This window comes from Telmatherina bonti, assembly GCF_933228915.1.
Source record: "Telmatherina bonti genome assembly, chromosome: 22".
Taxonomy (NCBI): Eukaryota; Metazoa; Chordata; class Actinopteri; order Atheriniformes; family Telmatherinidae; genus Telmatherina; species Telmatherina bonti.
In genome coordinates this window covers 13,265,130-13,281,549 of record NC_136631.1, presented here as the reverse complement: position 1 = coordinate 13,281,549, position 16,420 = coordinate 13,265,130, and the positions used below count along the sequence as shown (strand labels likewise).

Genomic DNA, 16,420 nt, shown 5'->3' with positions numbered 1-16,420 from the left:
GGAAATGTGAGAGTAACAAAGATTTAGTCGAGATGCTTTGTGGATAAGGCCGCTGTGTGCCGGCATCTTTACCTGCAGTGTTTCCCAGTCGGACCTGCAGTGCGGAAAGCGGGATGAGCCAGCGGAACTTGAACGGGTCCGAATCTCCATGACAAAGTGCAGAGCGAGGGTTGGTCTGGTCATCAAGCAGGGGAAAAAAAGAAAACCCAAAAGAAATCGAGTTAAAAAGAACAACGTCATGTTTCACACTAAAGCAAACACCCAATTTGTCATTTGGGAAACTAACAGACACAGTTCTTACCATCTTCTTCTTCAGCTTGTTGTTTTCCCTGTAGACTAATATCACTGCTTTCTTGAAGACTAGTAAGGAGAAAAAAAAAAAAAAAAACATACAGCAGCGCCTTAGTTTTGACTATACACGCCTCCTGGGAGAAGCCGACTGAAAGAGTTCAACCCACAGAAGTATTTTAGATGCCAGCTCCGAGCCTTAAAGCATATATCAACATTACAGCTGTGGATATTTAAATTCACAGCGAGTCTCAGTCTGAGAGCTGCCGTGCAGCTCCTTAACAAATCCAGTTCGCTTGTTCTATAAACATCCATGAAGACTCACCAAACACAGTCAGCTCAGGGTCTTTTCTCATGCGGCCCAGCGACGGATGAGGGTTGAGCCAGATCACGGAGGAATGCATGAGAAACTCTCCCATAGAAATCTCTGTGACCTGAGAGGGGACACGAGAGGCAAAGAAAGAGTTTTAAAGAAAGCTGAGGCTTTAAGGTGGAGTATGTAAGATTTTCAATATTTAAAAAAATAACTAATAAAATAACTACAATCATAATTAGTTTTTTTTAAAAATGTATGTTCCAGTCTGTCCATATTTGATGTGTTATCAAATTACAAGTTTAATTAATGACAAAGACCCTTCTTAAATGTTTGCCTACCTGTAAAAAAAATGTGCTTTTTGTCCTTTGTCATTAATTAAACTTGTAATTTAATAACACATCAAATATGGACAGACTGGAACCTACATGTTCGAAAAACTATCTAGTTATGATTGTAGTTATTTTATTAGTTAATTTATTTTGAAAATATTGAAAATCTTACATACTCCACCTTTAAGAACAACAAGCAAGACATTTAGCGTCTCGTGGAAATGGGCGACACACACCAAAGTACGCTCATCTATGAATGCATTTCAGCAGACATTAGCTAGGAGTCTTTCTACACAGGCTGAAAACTGAATTTAATGGAACCCCTTTTTTTTTTTTTTTAACGGTCTTTAAGAGGCGTTTAAATTCAATGAAAATATATATAGTACAGTTGACAACATTATTTAGCATTCGCTTTGAATATTTATACTGCAGCGGTTTTCTGATAAATAATCCATCAATTTGTAAATTTATTCAGTCCCCAGAGGCGACGCACACGCTCCACTCTGATGTATTCACAGTTAGCTGGGCTTAAGTAGCATAAACTAATAGCGATAAGGATTTAGCACTTTAATTTTTTACCATGAGCAAGCCTTCTAGTGAGACTGCTTGTGTTCTAAACTCAGCTAAGCCATGAACTTATCTTCCAGCGCTCAGAAACGATGGTTATGAATGTAATTTTGAACAGAGTATCCACCTCTTTGTCGTGGCTGCTCTGCTCGGCAACGAGCTGATCAAACACGGAGCCGTAATCCTCGTAGATCTTCTGCATGTCATTGATGTGGCTCGCCACCTTCTCCATGGCTTTCAGGGCCTCTGAGGGTGGAAAACCAAACAATGCGTCAACAGCAAATCCATGAAGTCCAAATGTTTGCTGTGCATTACAGTGGCAGGTTTGTGTTTGCGCTGAATGTTGGTTCTTAAGATTTGACACTTAATATTCACAAGCTTCAAATATCAACATGATGCTGCAACGCAAAGCGTGAACTTGGAACTGTTTTCACGGCACGCCATCTTACCGGTGAGGTGGTAGTGCTCCTCGCTGTCTGCGTCAGTGAGGGAGACCAGCTCCCTCAGCAGCAGGGGATACTTAAGCACCCTCTGCACCGGTTTAATCAGGTACGATTCCAGGGTGGAAGAGTGCTGCTTGGTGGGGTTCCTCGCATCCAGGAATTCTTTGAAGGCCTGATCCGTCTTAGCTTTAAAGAAAAAAAAAAAAGGATAAATATATAAGCACAAACACGTTGAATGTATAGATTTTTCTTGTTTTTCTTCAGTCTTCGATTTGATTTCTTTGTAATTGAGTCAGTGCAGAATCATGGTGCAATAGGCTGCGTCCAGCAGGGGGTGGCATCGACCTGCACCTCCCGCTGCAGCCACTCCACTCAGTCCATTAGCTTGAAATGATCCCAACAAACCTGAACGTAAAGAAGTAGTCTTGCAGCGTCGCAGTGGGTGGGCCGCTTTATTTTAGGCTGAAGCCCAAAAGCTTCAGAGGGTGTGAAATATTAAAGTTAGGCTCTTCTGCAAAAGGTGGTGACATTTTCCCTCAGCAGTGCGCTTCCACAACACTTGCAGAGGGGGGGGGGGGGGGGGGGGGCATTATTGCATTAATTATAACACTTTCAGCCGCAGACAAGCAGCCGCATCGCCACCTCCCGGAGTAATTGGCAGGCAATTAACAAGTCTGCAAATAAACGAGAGAAAACTGCAGCAGCCCTTGGCGTAACAGGGAAGAAGATGCATATAATTACTGAAAAGGTTGATAAACAGCCACTGATTTCTGGTGTGGATCAGCTGGTTGAGATCAGGCTGAGTGTTCATCACCGCGCAGAGGAAACTACTCAGTCAGCACTCGACCGCTTTGTTCACCATAGCGATTTCTGCACTACCTGTTGTTCCAATGTTATTTTGTGCTCAGCTGCTAGAAAATGACACACCCCCAACATTTAAAGAATAATGTTACGTGGATCATGCACAGATTTTGGAGACATTGTGCACCGGGATTTTGCAGACGCCGTGTTAAATCATTTGAAGATCAACGTAGAAAAACAGCACTTAAAATGATTTCATGTACCAGTGTTGTTTTGATCATATTTATTCTCCTTCAGGTGAATCTGACCCATCAGAGACTTTTAAGCTCTAATCCTATTAAGCCTCCATCCTGCTGCTTACATCAAGGAAAAAAACCCAAACAGAACTGGCAGTGAGGGCAGCTTTAAGCATCACAGGGACGCGTTTTGCCCCCCGAACTTTCTCGTGTTGGCAAAGAAGTCAGTCGTCTGACATCTCTCTTTTTGTCGGGCGGCGTTCCCAAACAGTGTCAGAAAGGCCGGCATCTTAGCAGACATGAATCAACTTTAAAATTTCCCATGCTGTCACATGCTGCGGGAGAAGAGAGGACTTATTACCGCTTGCAACTGCCGAGTGGAAAAGGTTATGCAAAGTCTGTGTGGTGAGATGTGCTTGTATTTGTTTAAACTGTGAATAATTTGAAGCTGCAGCTTGCAAAATGAAAGGTGGAAGACATGTTGCATCTTGCAGCTTTAAGATGCTAATTGCTTCTGTGCAGGATGTTGGAGATGAAGCTTTTTTTTTTTTTGCAGTGAAATTGGCGAGGCATCACTCACTTCACTTTCATCCACATGTTTCACTCTGGGACATTTAACTATCATGCATAATTGATTCCAGACCCAAACGGGAAGGCCAAAATTCCAGAGGTGAGTGCTGAAAGGCACTTCTGATGCAACGCAAGTGCAAGTGAGCTGATGTCAACAGGGGTGTGGCAGAGTGTGGGGGAAAAAAAAACGTGTTTATCATACACAGATTCTCAGTCACACCAAGTGGTGTGTATCCTTTATAAGGGTGCAGTACCTCTCTTCAGGACCTGTTGGACCTTGATGTGGTTCGCACAGAAGCCGCTGTAAAGCTTGAAGTGGTCAGCATAGTAGAGGAAGGAACCCCCGAGAGAAAACAGCAGCTTCTGCGAGGAGGACAACAAAGACAAGGGAGTGAGTGTCGCAGACAGATGGAGAGTGGTTCCACACGAAGCAAGAGAGAGGATGAAAAGAGTGCGAACACGTAGAGTCACGACCGTCCTCCCTCTCATGGGAGACGATGCAATCGCCCCTCTCTGTCGCTCTCCTTTCCAGTAACCTTTTGAGCGAACAGGCTTTCAGCAGCTCAGAAATCCAACCACTGAACCGCAGCCTCGATCAATGGACCCCACACCTTGTCATGTCAAGCCCATAAATCAGCCGACGATGCTCCTGTCGCACCGCCTCAATTATTTATAAACCCCCAAGAACTCAAAAGATCATGGTTTTCTTTAGAAGAATCACCTGGTTTGAGAATAATGTTCACTTTTAATCAATACAGAGATACATCACTATGTGAATCCCACCTTAAACTGCGAGGGAGTCTCCAGGGTGCTGAAGTCAGGAGAGGAGGGGATCCTTTCCTCCAGAGTCTGCAAGAAGACCCTCTGAAAGTCCAGCATCTCAGGCAGGCTGCCAAACAGGCTCTCCATCTGAGAGGGAGAGCAGGGGACGGGGGGGTAGCGGAGTTATGGATAGAAAAGGGAGAAAGGTATGGTGGAATTGTGGGAAGTTGATTGATGAGAATGTGTGAAAGGAGAACAGCAGCGATAGCAGTGGGAGGAGAGAAAGTGAAGGAATATGAGGTTATGTGAAAGAAAAAAAAAAAAAAAAAACACCTTAGATGGCTTGTAATTCATAACAGTCAGTCAGGCACCCTGGAGTGTTATAAAACTTCCGCTGAGATGGCTCCATCTCTTTACAAAGGCACTTAGGGACAAGCTATGAAATGTGGCACATATAAATGTTCCAACATCTCTTGTCCAACACTCCCCGACACGTACAGCCGGGGTCGCCAATACTCTTCATTAAAAGCCATTTGGGGGCTAACACGTCCTTGTCCATCCTGTCTGGACACGTTCCTGTGTCTCTTAATGGCCTTTTGATTTGCCCCAGTGCTCACTGGCCTATCGACTTGCGTGTCCTGAGAGGGACGCCTTGCTTTTGAGGTCATGCCTGCCATGAAGTTCATTAGCGCGCTGCAGCAAAACTATACCTTGCCACAGCTTAATAAAAAATAGCTTCAACGGAGCAAAAATCATACATTTATGTTAAAGAGCAAGCACAGCTATCAGCTGATCGAGCTGCGTGCTTCAAGGGGGGGTTTATTCCTAAGCCGGCCTTTATCAGCGTGTCCCTTTGGGATAGTAGAAGGTCACTGTAGGGGAATGCTAATGTTCTTCAAGGCAGTTGAAGTGGTAATAAGGAAGATGGCTCAGAAAAGTTCATAAGTTCATCTGCGCTAATAAACATTCAATGAATTTGACGTCTTGTAAAGAATCTGTAAATCCCAGGACTCGCCTCTGGCAGCTACACCTCCCCGTGCATGATTCTGTGGTATTTTAAAGACAAACCACCTACCTCATCCAGTGTTAGAAAGGTTTCACTCTGCAGGGGTTTAAGGTAGATCTCGAACAAACAGTCCAGGTCCTGCATGGGAATAATTTTTTAAAAAGACGGTCAATCACTTCATGTTAACGTATCATCTCTTAACCTGCATAATCTAAAAAAATTCCCCTCATCATCAGATTTCTTCTTTTATAACCTCCAACTGTCTTCCTCCATCCCTCCCCCCTTGCCTTCCCCCACGTTAATGTGGCTGTAGCTTGTCTTGGTATCAGTAGGGATATTCTCATTAGGTTGATTTATGTGCTTCCTCCTCCTCCTGCCCTCCCCTTGTTATCCCGGCTGGTGGTGGTGCATGAGGATACGGAGGGAAAGGGGCCTGCATGTCTGGGAAGACAATTTCCTTCTTCAATTACAACTCAATAGCAGAGGAGTGAAGGGGACTAAATGAAGAAAATGAGGAAATGAAGGGGAAAAAAAAGAGGGGAAAATGCCTACCAGACATGCTAGATCACGACTGCATCAGGTAGGAAGGGGTTGTGAGGGAAAACATGGAGGAAGGAGGAATATAAAAAAGGCCAGATTTGTGGAGGAGGTTGACTCCATGTTGTGTCAAAGGAAAATGGACTCTCGATTGCGCACTTTTTTTTTTTTTTATCTCTTCATAGCTTGAATAAATGGGATGAAAAGGGCAGCTTAATATCTTTAGAAAGCATGAGTTTAAGTCTGATCAAATATTCATGCTGGCTTCTTAGATTAAACTCTAATATTCCGACTGCGAAAAGCCGTCACCTTCACATACGACTTCTCCGTGTCCACCAGCTCCTGGATGACCTTACGCAGCCTCTCGGTGGCGCTCATGTGCTTGGGGCAGGGCCTGAGCAAGGTGCCTTCTTTGATGGGGCCCGAGCCCATCTCCCCACCTGGCCTTGCCGAAGCCTCTCTGACGTTGTCCATCACGCCCCCAGTACCTGAGCCTTCCTGGGAGGTTTGGTAGAGAGTACACACCGTGTCCACACTCTGTAGAGGGCGACAGAGAGATGGGAGGGGGGTGTATTTAGGTTAGGCAGCTCAGGGATTAAAACTTTCAGCTGGATATAAATATACATCACATTGTACTGCACACACACCTTTACATTCCCAAGGATTCATTAAGACCATCCTTCAGTTAACCATTTACTACTTTAAAGCCGAATAAGATAATTATGTGTATAATTCAACGATGTGCATGATCAGTCATCCCCCCTGGGCATTCTGAGAGCATTATGGAGATTTAGTTATGCGGTTTTTGCTAATTGGCTTTGTATCAAAGACCCACTACTAACTATATCCCAGCAGACTTGCATTGTTCCTCTAAATCCATGATGGGTAGTTACGGAGCTTTTGTGTCACATCAGTTCCATGCAATATCAGACACACGCAGGAAACCTCATGAGCGCATGTATTAGTTTGTAATAGCATCTATTACAGAGGAACAGGGTGCTCGATCACAACAAAAAAAAAAAAAAAGATGGAACCCCATGGAGAGGTGTGCAATGGAAACAGATGAGCTGCATCACTTTTCACTCACTTTCACTCATTTGTAGAGCCTCAGGAAAGAACATTAACACAAGTCCCAGGTACCATATTGAGAGGTTTCGCCCGTGGCAAACACTTTTTTGTACCTCTTTTGCTGCTGTGGTACGAAAATGAACAATTAAGAGCTTCTCAGTTCTAATTCCCTGGAAACAACACTGGAAATGCTTAAGTTAGTCCTACTTTTTTCCTTTTAAACGCTGCTGTGAATGCACAGCCGCTTCATCAAAATCAGAATTTCTTACCAGACAAGCTAAACAAGCAAAACACTTCATCAACAGCAGCAGCAAGCTGTGCTGGACAGCAGTGTGCAAGCCATCAATTATATTAAGATTCTTTTCATGTTAAAAATACTCTTGTGGTGGCCAGTCCTTATTCCAAGTGAATGACATGATGTAGCATTATAATCTATAGCCAATCCCTGAAATCAGCCAACGCTGATAAGTGCCAGTAATAGCAGGTTCCAATCTGCTGCGCAGCAACAGAGAGCAGTGGGACAACAATGGTGCCAAGCAAAACAGCTGCTCAGCACTCTCTGCCTTCCCCTATGTGTGTTTGTGTGTGTGTTGGTGTGTTGCTATTCAGAATATCGCATGAGCAAGCAGTCAAGTGCAGCTCCCTACGAAACAGCGTACAGCAGCAGACATGGATCGATACACCCTTCACTCTGACGCTGCAAGCACTGACGCGCATGCATGCACAAAACCCAAGCAGTGTGTGAAAGCTTGTCTGAGCCATTTAGCTCCAATACTGGTGTGAGCTCCCACCCAAACCCCCCTCTCCCACAGCGTCCACAAGACAATCAAGGCTTCCCTTAATAAGCTGGTGATTCGTCGGCCAGCTCATATTATACCATGGTCACTCCAGAGATGGCCCTCCCAGTATCTCATAGCAGCTCTAAGGCTAGACGAAGAGGAGGAAAAAGAAGTAGGATGTTTTCCATGTACGTCCGGGCTAAGCCTCTTTCAAGTGATTCACCTCCCACAGTAACACTGCGATGTGTTCTTTGAATGTGGGCTGATAATTATGAGGGGACTTGGTGTCTCCCTGTGCGCTGGTGGAGGGACAAGACTCACTCTTATGCTGCGAACAGACACACTCCAGCATGATGTTTTACAAACATCTTTATGCTTTTGTAAAAAACAAATAATAATAAAAAAAAAATTTTTTAAAATACAATCAGGTAAAAATATATAAAAGTTGTAGCCTGAGCTGTGTAGAAGAACTAACTTAAATATTATAGTCGCCGTGCCGGCATTTATTTACACTTGCAAATACTGTTGCTGACATACTTTCCCTTTTTCCCTCAGCTACTGATGATGATGCCACACACAGCACAATCAGCCCTCATTCACTGAAACACGCAGTGGGAAAATTCCCACCAGGCAGCCGGACGGACAAACGAGGGAAGATTGCCTGAAGGAAAACGCAGAGGTTGAAGGGTATCAAAGTGACAAATTCATCAAATAGCCCATGGTAGCTCCAGACAAGGGAGAGCAGCCTTGTGGAGACTGATAAGGGTCATATCTGCAGCTTATTTCAGCTACAGGGACCCCAGAGGGGGAGGGCTTGTTGGGGTCTTCGTGAACACACATGCACGGTGTAGCATACACCTCCACTCAAGTGCTGAGCTAATTCCCATCACGACCCCCCCCCCCCCCACGCTGGCACGACGTGTACACGTGATCGCCTCAAATGCGTGTAAGATGATTAGATGATGGAGGAGCAACAGAGCTGGGAAAAGAGCTCAATTGGACTTGCGCACAAGAAAAGATGCCACCAAAATTTCATCAGGGCTAAATGACAGATATCTGCATTGGAGCGTGACAAGAGAAGGTGGGCAGACAGAAAGAAGCAAGGAAAGAGTGAGTGTGTGTGTGTGTGTGTGTGTGTGTGTGTGTGTGTGTGTGTGGAGGGGGGAGGGGGGAGCTGCAGAGTCATGACTCAGGAATTGCAACTGCCTCACAACAGTATAACCAACACAGCCTGACAGCTTGCCCAAATAACCAATTAAGAGCTGAGGATGAGAGGCGAGAGAAAAGCCTGGGAGTGCCGAAAAAACCCCAAGTGGATCCGACAGCGCTGCTGTAAATTCCTATTCAGGTTTTCCTACTTAAAGGTATCAGCTCTGCATTGTGTTTCTATTACTGCCTTTCATTCCAGGGAGAAAATAAGCCTTCACCAGCCACGCGTTAAAAAAAAAAAACTGATCTTGATCTGCTGTTCGTTGGTCTCCAATTTTGCATCCTGTCAACATTTAGCTCAACAGCCTGCAGATATCTCATGTGTTTGATTGCTCGCACATGCAAGTTAAAACGTGCAAAGCAGCATTTTTCTCACGCTCAAGTTAGCCGTATTCATTTTAACCTTCTATATGCCAGTGCAGTTCTAAACTAAAAAAGAAATAAAGGAAGACCATGTGTGTGAATACCTCTCCCAGTCTCCTGGTTACCATGAAAAGCAGTCTGTACAGCAGCCTCCATGCTGCTGTGGCCTGCCGCTGGGTCCTCCGGGCCAGCGAGCAGCCCTTCCAACGCAGCCTGCCTCCCCTGGCCGCTGGCATGACCGTTCCACGCAATCGTCTCTGCTTGGAACTTGACCAAAGAGTTCAGCTAGAGCGTCATGAGAGATCTTTTATCTTTTAGTCCTCTCCACTTCTTAATTTTCATCTGATGATCAGTAAATCTCTTCACCTCTCTCTACCCTTCGTCTCCTTCCTCGTGCGCTCTGATTGGACGCCCGTCTCCCTGTTAGGCCCTGGTCAGAAGCCTTAGTCTCGAGTACACCTCTGCCTCTCGGGCGGAGTTAGCTTTGATGGAGATCGAGCCATTGATCCTGCATCCTGCCGTTCTGTAGGCGTAGGCAGGGGAAAAAGCGCTTGCTGCCGGCTTGTTTTGCATATCAATCAGTAGTGTAAAGTCTGGCCACTTTGGGGAATTCCTCCACTAGAAGCTATTACCATCAGTCTCTTTAAATCAGCATTACTTCCACTATATCTCAAACTTTGCGCCTTGCCACCCATCCCACGTCCTCTCCGCATCCAGGTGACCTCTCTGCTGTGATTTCTAGAGAGCTGAATGGAGAGGCCAGGAGCTGTAGCGGGTGTCCAGTCTCTCAATAGCAGCAGTACAATGAAGAGTGTTCTGGCTTGTTACCTCCACACACAGAAGAATGGCTGACTCAAAAATGGGAGGCTCTGATCTGATTGGGGGGGGGGGGTGTAACACGGCAGGAATGTTAACTATGGCCACGCACAAGAATAAAACATGACATGTATCACTCAAAGCACATGCCAGAAGTATGTGGAGCAAATAAACACATGAAGGCTGCTTTTAGAAACAAGCTTTTTGATGAGCGCAGAACTAACAGAAAAGGATGAAGAAGGTGTCTGTCTGGTGGTGTTTCTTTTGCATTAAGGCTCCTACTGTTCCTTATGGACTTGAGTCAGCATTTTAACATCCAGATTGAGCTCTACACTGATTAGATAACACATAAGTAATGGTTTTTGGACAGTATCTGAATTATCAAGAGAATCCTCATAGTTTTTAATCGTATCCTGAAAGGCCATGTGAGACCACAAGCTCTGCATAGTGAGACATTATAAAGCAGAGGTAGCATGTTCACATATGCAACAGTTGGCTAATAATGTTTACATTTTAATAAAACAGCCCAGACCTCTCAGGTCACGCTAAGAGTACCTATGCCACCTGAGTATGAGCACCAAGGCATTAGAATCTGGAGACTTGCACCCTGGTCTTTGGTTCTTTGTCTTCATGCTTTGTGTAAGTATATAAACCTGACAAAGAAGGCTGCAGCAGTGCGAAGGGAGTGTTTGAATCCTGTAGGTGGTACATGTCACAGCACAATGTACATAAATTCCAGAAAGACAGGCTTTTCTTCCAGAATGTGTCACACCAACTATATCATCGACGTTTTACACTCAACCTGTCACACGTTTTCATTTTGCAGCTAATCGGCACTGCTGTTTGTTTTAAATGCACTAATCTAGAACAGCATGCAGCTAAACATAATTAAGTTCCATTTTAGTCTTCCTTTGCCCACGTTTCTGGCATAAATGCATGCACACAAAAAAGGGGAAATTAACACAGCTAAGCTGCGTCAGACTGGTTGGGTTAAAGATAAACACTAAACACCACCTCTATTACTTTTAAAGCTCCTCGTGTGCAGAAGCTCTGTGCTTTGCAGATGAAATGATGCAGAAATCAAAGGAGAAGCCTTGCGCTTTAGCCACGGAGGAGTCCTATCTTTGCCAAAATAAACAAACAAATAAGGGAAGAAGGCGGATTAAAAAAATAGAATGTAATACAGGCATGCCCCTGGGGTTGGCTTTACCCGTCTCTCACAGTAAACAGCCTCATCATGATGCTTTAAGGCAGAGAAAGAGAGGGAGCGGCTGCCCATTGGCCATTAGGCAGCTCGTTGATTCATTTGCCATGTTACTGGGCCACAGTGCCACGATGCCATCTTCTTTTCAAAAGCCCAATAAAAGAAGACACAGACTCATAAATCAAACACAGCAGTGGGGAGGAGAGAGGAAGATGAGGGGGTGGGCCGGTCCCGTCGCGCTCCACTCAAGCCCGTTTACGCCTTTTATTATTCATCCTTAACAAATATTATTCTGCTGAGTCTCTGAGGACTTTGGAAGAGGAGTGTGTTTTAATAATGAAGCCAGCTTCAGATTAAAGCACCCATTCTACTCAGTCCCCCCAGGCTATTCAGGCCCACTCCACGAGATGACTGCTGGTACAAAGGCAGAGGAATGGCGGCATTATGCACTATTCTAACTCCGAGATGCCTAAAAATAAATGTTTAAGTGGAAATGCACGTTGATGACAAACAAGATGGCAGCCGCTGCCCTGACAAGAACGAGGAATAAGATGTCAAAGATGAAACAAATGACTAAAATAGCATGTTAATAACAGATAATGAAGTAAAAAAGAAAAGTATACTGTTAGAAGAGTAAGTACTTGTTTGACTTGCTCTAACAGAGCCTGGACTGGTTAGCCAGTAGAATATACCAGTAAAAACCAGATTTGCTACAGACTAGACCAAAATGGAAGCCCATTCCTTGAGACAAGCTAATATATTCCCCAACAAGAAGATTATTCCACATTTGTGATGGATATTTTTCACATGTTCACAGGAATTTTTGTGGCTTTGTGTGAAAATTCACAGCTCAAGTGTGAATCCTTGTAGTATCAGTTTTCTCAGTCAGACCCACCAATAAGCAAACAGCAAATCAACCCATAATTACCGGCCATTTGTCCCCCTTTGTGTCCCTGTGGCAGGGCAGGCAAGCCGTCATGTCTTCCGCCAAGCTGACCAGCTTGTCCTTGAGGGTCCGTCCCAGGCTGAGCAGCCCAGATCCCAGAAAAAGTTCCTTCTCCTCGGCTTCACAGCCGGATGACCAGAACCAGCACATGGCTAAGAGGGACCACACAGCATGGGCCGGCGACTGTTCGTGCATAAAGAGCTCCATTAAGGTGGTGGTGTACAGGCACGGCCGGGCATCTTCATTGTTCCTAGTTGGGGTCACAGGTGGTGCAGCTGAAGAACTGGCAGCCCCCAATGAGCTCATTCCAGCCAGGCTGGTATCATAGTGGGTGATGGTCCCAAGTTTTTACCTCCAATTTGTTGACAATAGAGTGGACTGACAAGAGAGGGCTTGCATTAACTGTTCTGCCAGCAGTAAGCCCAGATTATTAGCCTGCTCACAGCCAGATGGTAGCTGATGGGCTTAATCATAACGCATGCACACACACATTCCCAAATTACCTCCCTTAACTCCCATCCAACAGCCACACACACAGCAACCAGGCTAAAAGAGATTTTTTTTTTTTTTTTAATGGTAAGGGAGGAAATGCAGCTCCAAGGAAGATGATGATAAGGAAGATCACGTTTGAAGAAAAAGCATGCAAATATCTGTAGGCATATCTTTTTGAAGTCTGGGAGCCATGATAAGAGAGGCGAGCCAAGGCCCTGCTTTCAATTCACACATTTTTAAAGTGTTAAAACACCTCAGATGCCACGGGTCCACCGAGGCCAGCAAAAAAAAAAAAAAAAAAAATCACCAGGGGAAAAGAAGAGGAAGATCTATGGATAAACAGCAGAAATGCATGTAGGGCTTATTTTGTCCTATCACTCAGTCAAAGGAGCCTAATAACATCAATGCCTTAATCAAGTGGATCAGCTGAATCTCACCAAACTGAGCCAGACAGAGCACGGCTCCATTCATACGCTGCGTCCACTCAAATGCTCTTAGTGAAACGTCTGGTCTGGACTAAAGCAAAGGAGCTTAATATGTCTGTCCACTATCTAACCTTTGGTTTAAAACAAGACATAAATCCCTGTTTACAATATGCCAAACTGTTAATTATAGAGTGGATGAATAGTACAGTATTTAATGCATGACGCAAACTGACATTAAAGCTGCATATCAGGAACATAACAGCAAAACATGAACTGTTTATTAAAAGTGTGAAACACTACTTTATTGGATTCAACATACTAATTATTATTACTTAAGACTTCTAGAGTTATTTTAAATGCATTATATTGAAAATATGGACCATAATCTAGTCATCTTAACACAAGACAGAAGAACGAAAATGTCTAATTATTTTCAAAGCTGCACAACTGAACTTCTGCTGACTTTCCATGTGAGTTTTCTCATCTCTCATGTTGTCCATTTCTCTCACTCTTTTGATGAAATAGCCGTTCTGTTTGCAGCAACATTAATAAATAATGAACAACATCTGGACAGGTTTAACCTTACAAAGAGTATTCAATTTACAAACTAAACTTAACACTGTGATTCTATTTAGATTCTATTTAACTATTTAGTGGCTCTGTGAAATGCAAAACATTGGTTTTGGACTTTTTAAAAGACATTTGGCATCACTTTACGACACAAACTGGTACAAACTTTACTCAAAATCTGATCTGATCTGAATCTGATTTTTGTCTTCTGTTCCTTAAAGGATACTAGAAAGCAGAAAATTAAAAAGTAAATAATTTGAACTATCACTTGTTAATAAATGGTGAATATCCCCCCAAAATTTAGGTACTTTTTTCTTTTACATTTTGTTCAAGGGACACAGACCTTGTATTAAAAAAAATTGGACTTATCTGGTCATTTTTTGTGTGGGTTGAGTCTCATGGATAAAACCAGATCTAAACTGGAGCACTGGTCCAGCACCAACACCTGGTCAGAGAGGGAGCTCCTCTGATTAATGCCAATTCTCAACGGCTATTTTTCTAGTTGCATCTTCAGATATTTTCATATATCTACAGATATTAGTGCTGGAGATTTAGCAGTCAGTAAAGCTTAAACTACGTTGTATGAGTTTTGCCCAGTAAGGCCAGCTCTTCACTGCAGACCATTGCAAAGAAAGTCAGTGAAATATTCCCAACAATATATGTAATCTCAACGCAAACACGCACGTTTTCCTTTTAAGGAGCTTAGGACTCCCAAACTACGGTTTTGAAATCTCAATTACGGTGTTCCACAGCTACACAGCCACTTTTAATTTCTCCCAAACTCATCTTTCCTCCCTCTGTCCATGTCAAATCAATTTAATCTGAGGTGCCTCATGGGAGTTATCAGGGACCACTTCAGTTGACATCAGCAATCAATTTTAAAAGCTCATAACAGAAGCACAAGTTTGAGTTAAACCAGTTGCTACGGTGCTTTATTGCTAAATGTTTCATTAAATAACTCCCAGGCACAGCACAAGAATCACACTTAGTATCCTGAGGATAAACAATGACATTAAAAAACCAGCAAGAACAGAATTCAGTGAAACAGAGAGAGATTTCTCTTCTGCAGTAACCACAAATTGGAATGCAATGGACCAATTAATCAAACGAATTCAGTCTAGTGAGGCAGCTGAGTACAAGGTGCGACAAGAGGCTTGAAATGAGTCCTTCCGCTCCATCCATCTCCATTGACTTTCATCGGCAGTGTGCATGCACGCGTGATCTTATATGCTGATACATGGCCGATTTTCCATCCTGTGACTCGATTTCTTTCTCTCCACACTGGAGAGCAAAAATGATGGCTGAGCTGCGATTAAATCCAGCTCTGCATGGCAACAAAAATGTTATTTACCAGCACCAATAGCTCATCCAGTGTTTCATCTTTCCCTTTTTTTTTTACCCCCCGTCTCAAATTGCCTTCACAGTGGTTGACGCTCCCTGATGGAAAAGGTGAGCTTCGCCTCCTTCCGTGTCTCATATTGTATACATAGACGAACGTGACACAGACACACACATATACTCCAATCATTCCCCGGTAAAAGCACAAACGGCAGGGAGCTGAGCAGCAAGCAGCAGTGCTGCAGTGCAGATCCCAGCGTAGTGGCACTGACTCATGTCGCTGGGCAAACAGAAGGACAGACGAATAGAGCCAGTACAGAGATCAGAGGAGAGTTGTCCTCTCTAATCCACCTCCTGGCTGAACCTTAGGTCAGAGACTGCACAGCATCTTCTGAAACAAGCAAACTAGAAGCAATTAACAATGCTTTCTGGATATTTGGCCCAGATTTTGCATAAAATATTCACTAATGAAAATGAGCACTGGTTCCCTTTTTGTTTAGCCCACATTACACAGTGGGCAAATTAGCCAAACATGCACTCACAATCGTAATAACAATTACATTACACAGCTTTGGAGGACATGAAATATTAGCTGAATGACTCCAGAGAAGGTGAATATGCACAAACATGCACTCATCAGCTCTCAGGCTTTCTGCCATGTCCACATCATTAACACATGGCATTTTGCAGTGACCACACACACCCATTAGTGCTCTCAAACACCAGCGTACAGATTTTTCCTGTATTACATTACAACGTTGCTGAGGCGTAATTCCCAAAGGGACAGGCCCACACTCACTTTAATGACTACAGTAAAGTCCGTTTACATATCAAAAAACCTGACAGGACAGAAATAGATCTGCAATCTGCCAGAATCCATCAGGGACGAGTGTTTGGCACGTTTATAGAACAGATATTTCTATAAAACAGTTTGAAAGGAAGAGCTGGATTAACTGCAGTGTGCTGTAGCAAAGTCAGCACTCTTAAAGAGAAACCAAGCACAATATATTGCTTAATTATTTTAAATACATCATAATAAACCCCGACTCTTCACTGGCTTTACTCTATGAAACGTCCTTGTCTGCATGTGCATCTATAAATGCGTGCGCTGCAGGACACCCTCTTCTCTTAGTCTACATCCCATCTGCATGACAGTAATAAGCTGTGTTTATACCAGTGGCTATGATGGACTATCCTAATTATGGAGATGCTACGGATTGGTGCCAGTCTGGTTTGTGACAGTCTAACAGCTGCCAAAATAAGCGGGCACAAGCTCACACGACAACATGTGCAGTTGTTGTGAGCTTTGTTTCTTTGTTTTTTTTTCCCCTCTGCACAAACCTGGAAGGAAAGAG

The 16,420-nt window shown here is 43.8% G+C and overlaps 1 protein-coding gene across 3 annotated transcripts in view; it reads right to left on the bottom strand.

Annotated features, from left to right (window-relative positions):
• The window catches only part of tiam2a (TIAM Rac1 associated GEF 2a), a 64,114-nt gene that overhangs the window by 3,472 nt on the left and 44,222 nt on the right, over window positions 1-16,420 (bottom strand). For all 3 annotated transcript variants that reach the window (XM_079261898.1, XM_079261897.1, XM_079261899.1), the window contains 9 exons: window positions 6,165-6,392; window positions 5,388-5,456; window positions 4,334-4,459; window positions 3,805-3,913; window positions 1,950-2,129; window positions 1,628-1,746; window positions 614-722; window positions 302-360; window positions 73-175 (listed from right to left, as the gene is read on the bottom strand). In XM_079261898.1, the coding sequence (XP_079118024.1) occupies window positions 73-175; window positions 302-360; window positions 614-722; window positions 1,628-1,746; window positions 1,950-2,129; window positions 3,805-3,913; window positions 4,334-4,459; window positions 5,388-5,456; window positions 6,165-6,392 (1,102 nt within the window). The remainder of the gene's footprint in view (window positions 1-72; window positions 176-301; window positions 361-613; window positions 723-1,627; window positions 1,747-1,949; window positions 2,130-3,804; window positions 3,914-4,333; window positions 4,460-5,387; window positions 5,457-6,164; window positions 6,393-16,420) is intronic.